This window comes from Eschrichtius robustus, chromosome 19 (assembly GCF_028021215.1).
Source record: "Eschrichtius robustus isolate mEscRob2 chromosome 19, mEscRob2.pri, whole genome shotgun sequence".
Taxonomy (NCBI): domain Eukaryota; kingdom Metazoa; phylum Chordata; class Mammalia; order Artiodactyla; family Eschrichtiidae; genus Eschrichtius; species Eschrichtius robustus.
This window is the reverse complement of record NC_090842.1, coordinates 34,632,623-34,645,258: the sequence shown is the minus strand read 5'-3', so window position 1 is coordinate 34,645,258 and position 12,636 is coordinate 34,632,623. Positions and strand designations below refer to the sequence as shown.

At 38.4% G+C, this 12,636-nt stretch overlaps 1 protein-coding gene across 7 annotated transcripts in view; it reads left to right on the top strand.

The window, feature by feature from the left end:
• Window positions 1–12,390, top strand: part of HEATR3 (HEAT repeat containing 3) — a 35,381-nt gene extending 22,991 nt beyond the window's left edge. For 4 of the 7 annotated variants that reach the window (XM_068528158.1, XM_068528155.1, XM_068528154.1 and 1 more), the window contains 4 exons: window positions 392–480; window positions 5,089–5,232; window positions 8,179–8,355; window positions 11,501–12,390. In XM_068528158.1, the coding sequence (XP_068384259.1) occupies window positions 392–480; window positions 5,089–5,232; window positions 8,179–8,355; window positions 11,501–11,623 (533 nt within the window). In that variant the 3' untranslated portion in view covers window positions 11,624–12,390. Of the gene's footprint in view, window positions 1–391; window positions 481–1,448; window positions 2,408–5,088; window positions 5,233–8,178; window positions 8,356–11,500 lie in introns of those variants that run through there. The other 3 variants (XM_068528157.1, XM_068528156.1, XM_068528159.1) reach the window with 3 other exon arrangements.
• The last annotated feature ends 246 nt before the right edge of the window (window positions 12,391–12,636 follow it).

Genomic DNA, 12,636 nt, shown 5'->3' with positions numbered 1-12,636 from the left:
GGCTTGGGTTGGTGAGGAGGCACTCTGATTTGGGAGATGACTCTACCCTATGTCTGCCCAGCACCGTGATAGCAATCTATGAAAAGCTGAGTTCAGTCTACAGAGGTTAGCTCAGGCTTATCATGTGCTAAAGTGTGAGTTAAATGAAAATCCAGCATCTACAAGTCAAGGACTGTCAGGACTGTCCTGATTATTTCAGTTGTGGTCATCTTTCAAACTCAAATATACAGTTCACAGGGAGCTGTGAACTGGAAGTTTGGGCTTCAATATCAAATGTTTTTATTATTGTAGCATATATTCACATTTAACATGCTTTGTTTTGACTCTTTTTCTATAAAATAACTCTTAGAGAAAGACAAAAACAAATTTATATTTCACTTTTGTGTTTTAGATTTTGCTAAGCATGTTGACTTTTTAGAAGCCATAAGTAGTGCCTTGAGGGCCCTTTTGCAAACAGTGGCCTCCAAGAACATTCCTCAGGTAAGGTTTTAAAATATTTATGTGAAACTAGCAAAGATTCTATATTACAGAGGCAAAATTTATTGCTTAACTATTTTTAAGTGTTTATTTCTATTGAAAGAGTAATGCATGATCCTTGTAAAGTGAAAACAAAAGTACGAAAGTATAAAAGTAAAATATTTTTCTTCTCCCCACCACCCCCATCAAAACATACATAGTTTTTTAGTTGATATAATGTGTTTGGCATTTGTGTTGTAAGTATTTTCTCTGGAAATCATTTGTCTTTTTTTAAACATTTTATTACAGAAATTTTCAAGCATGTACTCCAGATCCTCCACAGTGATCTATCTGCACCTCTGTGATAGGTGCCTTATCACTTTTATTTTTTACTTTTCATGAAGGAAATTTTCAAACATTTCTAAAAGCAGAGATAATAGTATTGTTACCTGAAAGCATTATCACCAAGTGTCAACAAGTTGCCAACATCTTGTCATTCTTGTTTCTTTCACTTTCCCTACATTTTTGTTTTAGCTTCTTGGAATAGTTAAAGCAAATCATATTATTTCACCCATGAATGTTTTATTGTGTGCTTCATTATGTGTCTGTGACAGAAAATGAACTTTTAAAAAACTTAACCGCAATACCATTATCCCAAACCCCCAAATCAACAGATGTTTTAAAATTATCATTTGATACGCAGTCTGAGTTCAGTTTTCCCTGATTGCTTTTAAAATGTCTCTCTTTTTTTTCAATTGGTTTGTTCAAATCAGCATCTAAGTGGGATCCATGTATTGTTCTTAGTTGATATTTTGGTCTCTTAAATATATATTTTAACGGGTTTAGTGAGATTTAATTCACATACCATACAGTTCACCCATTTAAAGTATACAATTCAGTAGTTTTTAGTATACTGACAGATTCTTAAATCTCTGAATTTATAACATTTCCCCTGCCTGCCCCCCTTTCCCCATACTATTTATTCATTGAAGAATCTATCGGGCTTCCCTGGTGGCGCAGTGGTTGAGAATCTGCCTGCCAATGCAGGGGACACGGGTTCGAGCCCTGGTCCAGGAAGATCCCACATGCCGCGGAGCAACTAAGCCCGCGCACCACAACTGCTGAGCCTGCACTCTAGAGCCCGCGAGCCACAACTACTGAGCCCATGAGCCACAACTACTGAGCCCGCACGCCCAGAGCCTGTGCTCTGCAACAAGAGAAGCCACCGCAATGAGAAACCCGCTCACGGCAATGAAGAGTAGCCCCTGCTCGCCGCAACCAGAGAAAAGCCTGCGCACAGCCAAAAATAAAGACCCAATGCAGCCAAAAATAAAAAATAAATAAAGTAAATAAATTTTAAAAAAAAAACAGAAAACACTGAAAACGCCATAATATTAAAAAAGTAGAAGAAGAAGATGCTGTCATCTGTCCTAAAGAATTTTCCCCATTCTCAGATTTGGCTGCTTAAACAATGTTATTGTTTAACAGGTCCCTCTGTCTCCCATATTTCCTATAAATTGGGAGCTAGGTCTAGAGCCTTAATTAGATTCAGGATCCGATTTTTTAGGCAAAAATAATTCATAGTGCTGTATGTATATTCTACTTTTATATCACAAATCACATATTGTTGTAAAATAGTGATGTTAAGATTAATCAATGGATTCACTTGTAGCAACCAGTGATTTTTGTTGTATAGATCCACTATTCCATTAGGGTTTGCAAAATGGAGATATCCTAACTTTGTCATTCCTTTTAAAGCATTTATTAGCTGTGATTCTTCTATAAATAAAAACTTCCTATTTCATCAATTAGTTGGTAACTTTGAAATAAATTTCATACCAAAAAAGATAGGGTATGATTCTCCCTCCCCCCACCCCACCCTTTTTTCTAGAATAATGAGTTGGTGTCCTAGCAGTCTCTAAAAATGACCAGTTTTTTAAACCACCATTATTTACTTTACCCGACAGAATATAGTTAATAATTTCAAAATAATGGTATTATTACTAACAATAACATTACTGAATGCAGTTTAAGATTTCTTTGTGATTCTTCATGTCCTTAGGGAAAAAAAATCCCTCTAGGACTATACAAATTACTGTGTTTTAAAGTTGCTTGAAAAGTTCTCTTTGTGGCTTGTTATGAAGTTAGCTTCAGTTGTTTCAGCTTTTTTTAAAGCATTTTTTGTTTGCTTTAATTTTTATTTTTTAATTATATAAAATATTTACACAGTTTCAGAGTTAAAACTGAAACAAGATATATTCAGAGAAAAAGATGGTATATACATACTATGGAATAGTATTCAGCTTTAAAGAAGAATGAAATTCTGATACATGCTACTGCATGGATGAACCTTGAAGGCATTATGCTAAATGAAAGACACAAAAGGACAAGCATTGTATGAATCCTCTTATGAGGGACCTAGAGTAGTTAAATTTGTGGGACAGAAAGTAGAACAGTGGTTACCAGGGGTTGAGGTAAGGGTGGGGTGTGTGGGGAGACATTGTTTAATGGGTACAGGGTTGCAGTATGGAACGATGAAGAAGTTCTGGGGATGGATGGTGGTGATGGTTGGTTGCACAGCAGTGTGAATGTACTGTACTTACTGCCACTGAACTGTACTTTTAAAAATGGTTGAAATGGTAAGTTTTATGTATATTTTATCCCCAAAAAGAATATATATATGTATATATTTAGAGAGGTCTAGCTTCTATCCCTTTGCCCCTGTTCTTTCCTTTGTGCCATTGGTAATCATCCTTTTTGATTTTTTAATTTATCATTCTATTGTTCTTTTTTGGAAAACATAGCAAAATACGTATGTATTTGTATTTCACTCCTTTTCTTAAAAGTAGTGCTTCTGTAGTTTGCTCTTCTCCCTTATTAATCATCATAGACATGTTTCTCATTTGTTTTTTACAGCTTCGTATCACTCCATTGTGTACATATTCCATATTCAACATGTCTACATCGATGGATATTTTAGTTGTTTCCAATCTTTTGCTATTACAAATAGAACTGAAATGAATAGCCTTTTTACAGAAGTTCTGTTATGTTTTTGCCATTGTGTCTTTGGAATCGATTCCTAGAATTGGGCTTGCCGGCTCAGAGAACAGATGGATTTGTAGCTTTGCTCTGGGTATTGCTGTAGTCCCCTCCTTAGAGTCTGAGTTGTTTCAAATCTCCACCAGCAGCATTTGAGAGTGCCTGTTTTGCCAGAGCCTCACCAGAAGAATATGTTGTCAAAATGTTGGATTTTAAGTGGTCTGATGGGTGAGAAATTATATCTCAATTTTAATTTGCATTTCTCTTACTGTGAGGAAGTTGGACATCTTTTCATGTGTTTTAAGGGCCTTTGCATTTCTTTTTCTGTAACTTTTCCCATCTTTTGCCAGTTTTGCTATCGGGTCCGTGGTCTTTTCCCTCTTTGTATATAAGGGCAAATCCTAGGGCTTTGCCCCCAGTCTACTGAAGCAGAAACTGGGCAGAGGCCCAGAGATGTCTGTGTTTTAACAAGTTCTCTAGGTGATTGTCATGCACTCTGAAGTCTGAGAACCACGGTTCTAAACCGTCCTCACTCCTTCCTTTCTAAAATCCTCCAGTTTTGAGTACCATGTCACTAGACCACACCACCCACCTCTCTTGGTTACAGTCACCCACCATCCCCAAGGGCGCCCCTCGTTCCTTGAAGATGCCTGCTGTTGGGCTCTGTTACTTTTCACTGGTCCCGTCATGATTCTAGGTGATTTCAGAATCCACATGGATGCTCTTCCCAGGAACCTGGCTTCGCAGTTCTTGGGCCTCCTTTCCTCTGGTGGCCTGTCTTCCTTCCGTCCTTAGTCATTGCATGGCCACACCTCTAGAGCACTGCTAACCCAGACTTGGCCCTGTTCCAGAGTTTAATGGGAAGTCTCTGGTGTTTTACTGTTAAATATAGTACATGATGTTGGCCTCTAATATATACTCTTTAAATTTTTTCTCTTTGTACCTTTGAGAATTTTTTTCAAGAACATAACTTCTAAAAAAAAAAAAAAAGAACATAACTTCTGACCCTCAGTTTCTATGAAAGGGAAAGTGACATTCGCACTCTCTTGTGACACCTGTGTCCACGTATGTATTCAAATCAGCTTAAAATGAAAATTATCACTACTTGGTGGAAGCACTATATAATTTAATGGGTTTTACAATCTTTAATAATTTATCATAACACAAATCTCAGAGTCAGTTCTTACCTTGTATAGATTTCAGCCCATTTTCTATTAAAGCTGCATGATCCTATTTACATTTTTAAAACATTTTTTATGATCAACGTTGAAAAGAAATTAGAATCTCTTTGGTCTGTGTACCTCTGAATGAAGGTCTTCAAATGAGACAAATAGGAACTGAAGGTTCTTTTACAGGCTTACAGCCGTGTGATAGAGTAAGTGGTGACGGTGACATGAGCAGGCCCCATCCTAGTTCAGAGTCACCAACGTTATTAATGAGTGGTTAGAATACGTAATAACTTCTCCACCGAGAGTTTGTGTCACTTGTAGCATCGTGCCTCTTGTAGAAGAGACTCCTGCCAATCCCGTTGCACATGCTGTTGGAATTGGCTGAGTTTAACATGCTAAATACTCTCTCCTTCTCTTTCAACAGTGCATGACTCCCGACCAGCTGTTGACACTATGCAGAGCAGGCATCCATAGTAGTAATGTTGGGGTGAGGGTAAATGTGGTTAGTATTTTAGGAATCACTGGCAGCGTCCTAGCCAAAGAAGATGGCACACTTGACACTCTTAAGGTAAAAACAATATGCTTCCAACCTAAATCATTAAATCATCAGAAATGGGAGAAGAGTGACTATTGGTGTGGGATTTTTAAAACTTCTATGGACTTCATGAGAAGAAATCATATCAAGAAGTTGCTTACTGGGGACTTCTCTGGCGGTCCAGTGGTTAAGACTCCAAGCTTCCAATGCAGGGGGTATGGGTTTGCTCCCTGGTCAGGGAACTAAAATCCCGCCTACCGTGCGGCACAGCCAAAAAATAAAACTAAAAAAAAAAAAAATATATTGCAAGAAAAGGAAAAGTTGCTTACTAAGGTATATTATTAAAATATACCCTTTGGCTTAATCTAACTCCATGAATCAGATAGGTACTTGAAGAGTTGTCTCATTTTGCCATTTAACTTTACTCCAGAGATGCTTTATCAAAAATAAATTTGCCTTCAGTGGAAGGCCAAGGTTCAAAGTTGTTAGAGATGCCTCTGCCTTTGCTGTTGCATTAAATGTGTACACGTTGTATTCTCCTACTGACGAAGGAACAGTCCAGACAGTTTCCTCAGCACACCAGGCTGTAGTGCATTCTGCACAAAGCCACCCAGTTCGTCCTAAGACCTCTCATAAATTTTAAGCAGCAACTCTGGTAGTGCCAGCACACTAGGAACTCACTCAGCATGTTTGCTTCCAGCACTTTATCTCAACAAGTTGCTTAGGAACTGCACTGCCAGAGATACAGCCTAGTAACTAAGAGAACAGTAATAGTAAAATTATCCTTTGTTGTGCTAATCGTAATTGCTGAAGTGTAGATTGCTGACAATGGATTATAAACTGATTATTATAAAGTATTTCTTAACTTGCTAAGAGCTTAACAGTGTGACTGGTATTTTTTTAGAAGCTTATTTTGAAACGGTGATACATGCACATAGCAAAACATTTAGGAAAGTAGAAAAGAATCTATAGTGCAAAGACACATCTCCACTCCTAAACACCCGGTCCCCCAGTTCCACTGTAGAGAGGCAGCCGCCGTTACCCATCTCTTCTGTGTCATTCCAGGGATTTTGATATATAGACGCCGAGTGAGAGAGCATGGCTGTGGCTCTGTACGTGTACACATATACCGATGAGCATGTGTAGATATAGTCACTTCCCACCCCTTCAGACCGTAAGGTCCAAGGTCCACTTTAGGGGAACAGCGAGTTTTTCTCAGGCATAACATAAAATTTCTAAATATTTTTATTTAGTCACATTTTCAAGCATGAAGAAAAGTAGAAAGTACAGTAAATTTTTATATAGCCATCAAGCGTATTTAAGAATTACTAGTTTGCTATCATATATACTTCAAGTAGTTCCTCTGCTGAGTGTGTTAAAGCAAAGACATCCTGGTATTTTACCCCTGTGGGTTCAGTACGCATGTCTTAAAAAGAGGGGCACTCTCTTATATAACCACCATTATGCTGTACACAATTAACAGTTATTTCTTAATATGTCTAATACCTGGTCCATATTCAGAACTTTCCAGTTGTTCCAAAAATATCTATTTGTGGATAGTTTGTTTAAACCAGGATCTAAGGTAAAGTCTACATGTTGTGCTTGTTTTGGGGTCTTCTAAGCCTCTCTTCATCTAGAGCTGTGCGCCTTCTAGCACCACGTCCCAACACCTGTTTTTCCCTCAGCTCCTGGGTTGGTTGGGTCATAATGTTCAGCCTTCTGGATTTGTCTGATTGCTTCCTTGTGGTGTTAAGTTTGTTCCTTTATCCTCTGAATCTCCTGCAAGATGGAAGTTAGATCTGAAAGCTGGGTTAGATTCAGATTAATCTTTTCAGTAAAACTACTTCATAGGTGATGCTGTATATTTCATGTTATATGATAAGGTATTAAATTTAAATGCTATCCTAGAGGTTATCTAGACCACTTATATTCAGATGAGAAAATTGAGGCCCAGAGTGGGTAACGGACTGTCCCAGAGTCACCCCGTTATTTATGGTAGAGCTGGAGTTTGGACTCAGCATTTCTTAAACTTATTTTATTTTATTTTATTTATTTTATTTTTGGCTGCGTTGGGTCTTCGTTGCTGTGCGCGGGCTTTTCTCTGGTTGCAGTGAGCGGGGGCTACTCTTTGTTGCAGTGCGCAGGCTTCTCATTGCGGTGGCTTCTCATTGCGGAGCACGGGGCTCTAGGCGCGCGGGCTTCAGTAGTTGTGGCTTGTGGGCTCTAGAGCGCAGGCTCAGTAGCTCAGTAGCTGTGGCGCACGGGCTTAGTTGCTCTGCGGCATGTGGGATCTTCCCGGACCAGGGCTCGAACCCGTGTCCTCTGCATTGTCAGGCAGATTCTTAACCACTGTGCCACCAGGGAACTGTTCATTAGCTAGCTAATTGTGAAAAAAATGGGTAGATGTTAAAAATCATCACAGTGAAGCAAAATGAGATTATGTGCTCTTTATTTTTTTAATTGTCTTAGAGTGTTTTTCATGTAATTTAAAAAGCGGGGTTTTTGTTACAGATAATATTTATATGCATTTTGACACCATGGGAAAAGCCTTTTTGATGGTGATAGAAGGGAAATTTTAATAACTTCCAGTATCTGTCTTGCATATATCATTTATGGATCTTAATTCATTTTATTTAGGAATATAAACTCTAAGATTTTAAATTTATCTTGCTTATGTTATACTTGGTATTTTTATAAATATATGTTGCCTTTGATCTTTTTAAAGTTTTAATTTTTCCCTAGCATTTATTTTTTTTTGGCCACACCTCACGGCTTGTGGGATCTTAGTTCCTCAACCAGGGATCGAACCCACGCCCCTTGCAGTGGAAGTACAGAGTCTTAACCACTGGACCGCCAGGAAAGTCCCTCCCTAGCATTTTTATGTAAAATTTTATGCATGAATTGTTGTCATATTTAGAGTTAGTACTTATTTCGAAAGCTGACTTAGGATATTGGATAACTGTGTTTTGTTGTCTCCAGACCATCGGGTGCTTTCTGCTTGAGGTTGCCACCAAAGATCCCTCCCTTGTAGTAGCAGGAGAGGCTTTGGATGCCCTCTTTGATGTTTTTGCAGATGGTAAAGAAGCTGAAAGGGCCTCAGTTCAAATTAAATTGTTATCTGCTCTGAAAGAATTCCAGCCAGTCTTCAAAATGAAGGTATGTAGCATTTTATTTAGAAATGCTGAAGTCTCAGCATTCTGTGGGAGGAGGGTGTGTGTGGTTCCCTCCGTGCAATCTCAGTGATTCAGATAGCACTTCGTCCCCAGTTCTGTGTAAACGCTTGTTGGCTGAGTCAGGGCTCAGTCTCCCTGTCTGTTGAATCACTGTGACGTGAGCCAAAATGGTGTCGACATGTTCCTCTTTCTGCAGCGGTTTAGAAATGTTAACAATGCTTATGTGTAAGCACTACAGTCTGGCCTGCAAAGCACTTTCATAGACATGTTAAATTTATTTTATATCATGTAATGCATTATAGGCTGATTTCATTGTTACGAATATTTCCCTTTGGTGCTCTGAAAAAAAGGCAAACAAACTCCAAGCTGGCCTGTAATGGAGAACGTAGCTACCTTCATTTGCCCTTTTATTGGTTGATTGATTGATTGATTCATCAGAAGCATCAAAGCTAACTTTGAGTCAAAAAAATAATGTTCAAAAACTGTTTTAGTGGTTGGGGGAAGGCAACCAGAAATTTTAAAAACAGCGTTTGATCCCATGTCCACAAATTTAAGTTTATCAATTCTCCTCTTATCTAAATCTCTATTTCATTTTGAGAAATAAAAATATTTGTATTTTCTGGTTTTACATTTTAAATTAAACTTTTGCTTTTAAAGCTTTGTCAAGAGAATAGAGGCTTTAATGGAAAAGTAGCTTACTTTTGTTGCTTTCCAATATGTGTTTCTTTTCTCTAACAAGCTTCTAAGGCAGAATTCAGTTCCTGTGGCCAGAACTCTGTGATAAGTTTTTAGGTGGATGTGATTGTATGTTTAGAAATTTAAACTTTTTGAATTTTTTTTAAGGCATAAAAAATAGTTTTCTTTTGCAGAAGAAAAAAATAGCAGCACATGCCATGCACATTCTGTGTCATAGTTACATCAGTATTAGTTTAGGAACATTAATAATTGGTTTGTTTTTAACATTTTCATGTTTTGGCATCCCACATTTAAAAATGTAGTGATAGTGGCTGACACTTTTTGAGTTAAGCTTCACCAGTAGGTGACTTTAGTCTTGAGGGGGAAAAGTTGATCAGTTTACTCTTAATTATGCTTTGTTTAAGCCTGTAGTTTTGTTTGTTTGTCTGGGTTTTGTTTTGTTTTGAGATATAATTGACATATAGTGTTAGTTTTAGGTATACAACATAATGATTTGATATATGTATATATTGCAAAATGATTACCACAGTAAGTTTAGTTAACACTCATCACCACACATAGTTACAAATTTTTTTTCTTGTAATGAAAACTTCTAAGACCTACTTTCTTAGTAACTTTCAGATACATAGTACAGAGTTTTTAACTGTCATCACCTTGCTATACATTACATCCCCAGGACTTATTTCTCTTATACAGTTGATCCTTGAATAACACGGGGCAGATCCACTTAAATACACAGATTTTCTTCAGTGGTAAATACTACAGTACTACATGATCCGCAGTTGGTTGAATCCGTGGCCAACAGTAAACTTATACCCAGATTTTTGACTGAGGGGTGGGGAGTTGATGCCCTAACCACTGCATTGTTCAGGGGTCAGCTGGAACTGAAGTGTGTACCTTTTGACCACCTTCACCCATTTTACCCACCCCGATCCCCACGGCCTACTGTTTATTTATTTATATATTTTAAAAATTTATTTATTTTTGGCTGTATTGGGTCTTTGTTGCTGTGCGCGGGCTTTCTCTAGTTGTGGCGAGCGGGGGCTACTCTTCATTGCAGTGCGCAGGCTTCTCATTGTGGTGGCTTCTCTTGTTGCGGAGCACGGGCTCTAGGCGTGCGGGCTTCAGTAGTTGTGGCACGCGGGCTCAGTAGTTGTGGCTCACGGGCTCTAGAGCGCAGGCTTAGTAGTTGTGGCGCACGGGCTTAGTTGCTCCGCGGCATGTGGAATCTTCCCAGAGCAGGGCTCGAACGCGTGTCCCCTGCATTGGCAGGCGGATTCTTAACCACTGCGCCACCAGGGAAGCCCGTAGTGTTTATTTTTTAAGCAGTGAGAAGTTTTATTCCCACCTGTTCCCTGTCTCATGGGTAACCAAATTGAATGGTGTTTCTCTAAGCAAAGACAAATGCACCTTAGTATTTTCCCCCTTTATTATCCAAAAGATAGTATAATATATTCACATTCCTGCACTTTATGTGCTTTTACTTAACACTGTCTCCTAGAGACATTTCCATACCAGTACATGGAGGGTGTCCACATTGTTCTTAAAGATCACAGGCCCTTTAAACTTCTGAAAAAGCAGTCTGCATGGTAAGGAGAAAATATCCCCTTTCCCTGCAGCTGCAAGGAAAGCAGATGCAGTTGAGTCATCAAACTCTGTAGAAGCAAATGCTTAGAGAGCAGTGATGTAAACTGTGAACTAGGAAAGTAACCCCTAACCTCTGGAATGCCCATTGTTCTGATTGATTTTCCTACTTAATATGCATTGCAGTGATGGTGATATTTAATTGTTTTTCTTTTCTCAAAGCTATAAAGCCCTGATGAAATTTCTCTGTTAGCCAGAATGGCAGCATGTAGTTTTTTATATGAAGCTCCTTTGTGAATGAAGCCACAGTTGCATTAAAGGCTGTTTGGTATATATTTAGCACCAAATTGCATCTAAACACAATACAATGCATTTTACCAAAAAAACTTCTTTAGAGCAGCTATCCTCAAAAGTACCCTGTATCCGCAGCGCCAGCATCACCTGGTAACTTGTTACAAATGCAAATTCTCAGGCCCAGCTCCAGACCTACTGAAAATCAGAAACCGTGTGGATAGGCCCACGAGTCTGTTTTTAACAAGCCTTCCAGATGCTAAAATTTGAGAACCATGGCTCTGGATTAGAGGTGAGGTATAGTTCACATACCATACAACTCATTCTTTTAAAGTCTACAATTCAGTTGTTCTTGAAACTATCATTTAAAAGGTGCACAATCTTAATTTATGTTTATTATGGCTAACGTACTGTGTTCCATCACCTTGGAAGTGAAAATGTTTCACCAAAATCTGACTGCTGTTTGTTCTAAAAATAAATACACCGCAAATTAAATGCTTTCTTATTTAAAGGAATTAGTGATATATACCAAATCACATATGATATTTTTTTGGCAGATACGGAAAGAAGGGAGAGCTAAATACAGTCCAGATCAGCTGTGTGTTCTCGACAACGTGAAGATGAACTTGAGAAGGTTTGTCGCTTATCAAGAAACTGTTGAGAAAAGACTGACTACTTGAAAGAGACCAGTCCTCGCCTCAAAGCGTTCAAAGCTGAGGAATACTAGAGGGTTTCCTTTCAGTGTGTGTGTTCCTGAAAGTCATTTTTTAATGTGTGTACACTAATTTGAAGTTCATAAAAACTCCAGAACCTATCAGAAACTCTTTAAAGCTCTGGGATCTGTGTGGCATTTCTGGTGCTCTCAGAAACGTTTCCAGCATGTTTTAATCACTGGAAACACGAAGAGTGGAAACACAAGGAAATCTCAGGTGCTTCTTCATGAGCAGTGAAGACACTTCCAAACAATCATGTTTTCCTTAATTTTGCAAAAAAGGAAAATCCAAAGCATTGCTTGGATTGCTCTTTTAAGCCATTATCATTTTATATTAGCTGAATCTTTAACTGAAATATGAAGACAAGCTTTATAAATTTTTTTTGGTATGAAGTATATCAATTATGCTTACCTTTTGTGAAGAGGGGAGTGAGTTGGAGTCATACACCACTATTGAGCAGACTGTACTACTAGCTAATGAGCTCATGAGGTCATCGTCGTCCTCTGTACAAAAGGATCTGATCGGATACTGCCTTGGAACATCACTCCTTATTTAATTTGATGTGGAATCAGGATTGGAAGAATATGTTTTTTAATAACTTTTTAATTGAAAGCTTTGTGTCTTGGAAAATCTTTTCTAAAATATCAGATAATCCTATTACTGTGTGTTTGCTTGCTAATGGATCTTGCTTTGAATATATGTGTGCTATTAAAAACAAGACTTTATAGCAAGAATCTCCAGTATTACTATCAATGTCCTTGAAGTAGTACGGTGGCAGGTGGAGCAAAGGGAGGGAGTTTCAGTGCACATCATTGTCGGAGTGGGGCCCCTGGACCAGGTCTGTTGTCTGTCCATTTGCCTGATCAGAGGAGTTGTTGGAGATTTGAAAATTTACCCACTGTAGATCTCAGTTGACCTGTTAAAAGGCCCAATACCCAGCATAGGACTTAACTTTAGTTAACGTTCATCACCTCACATAG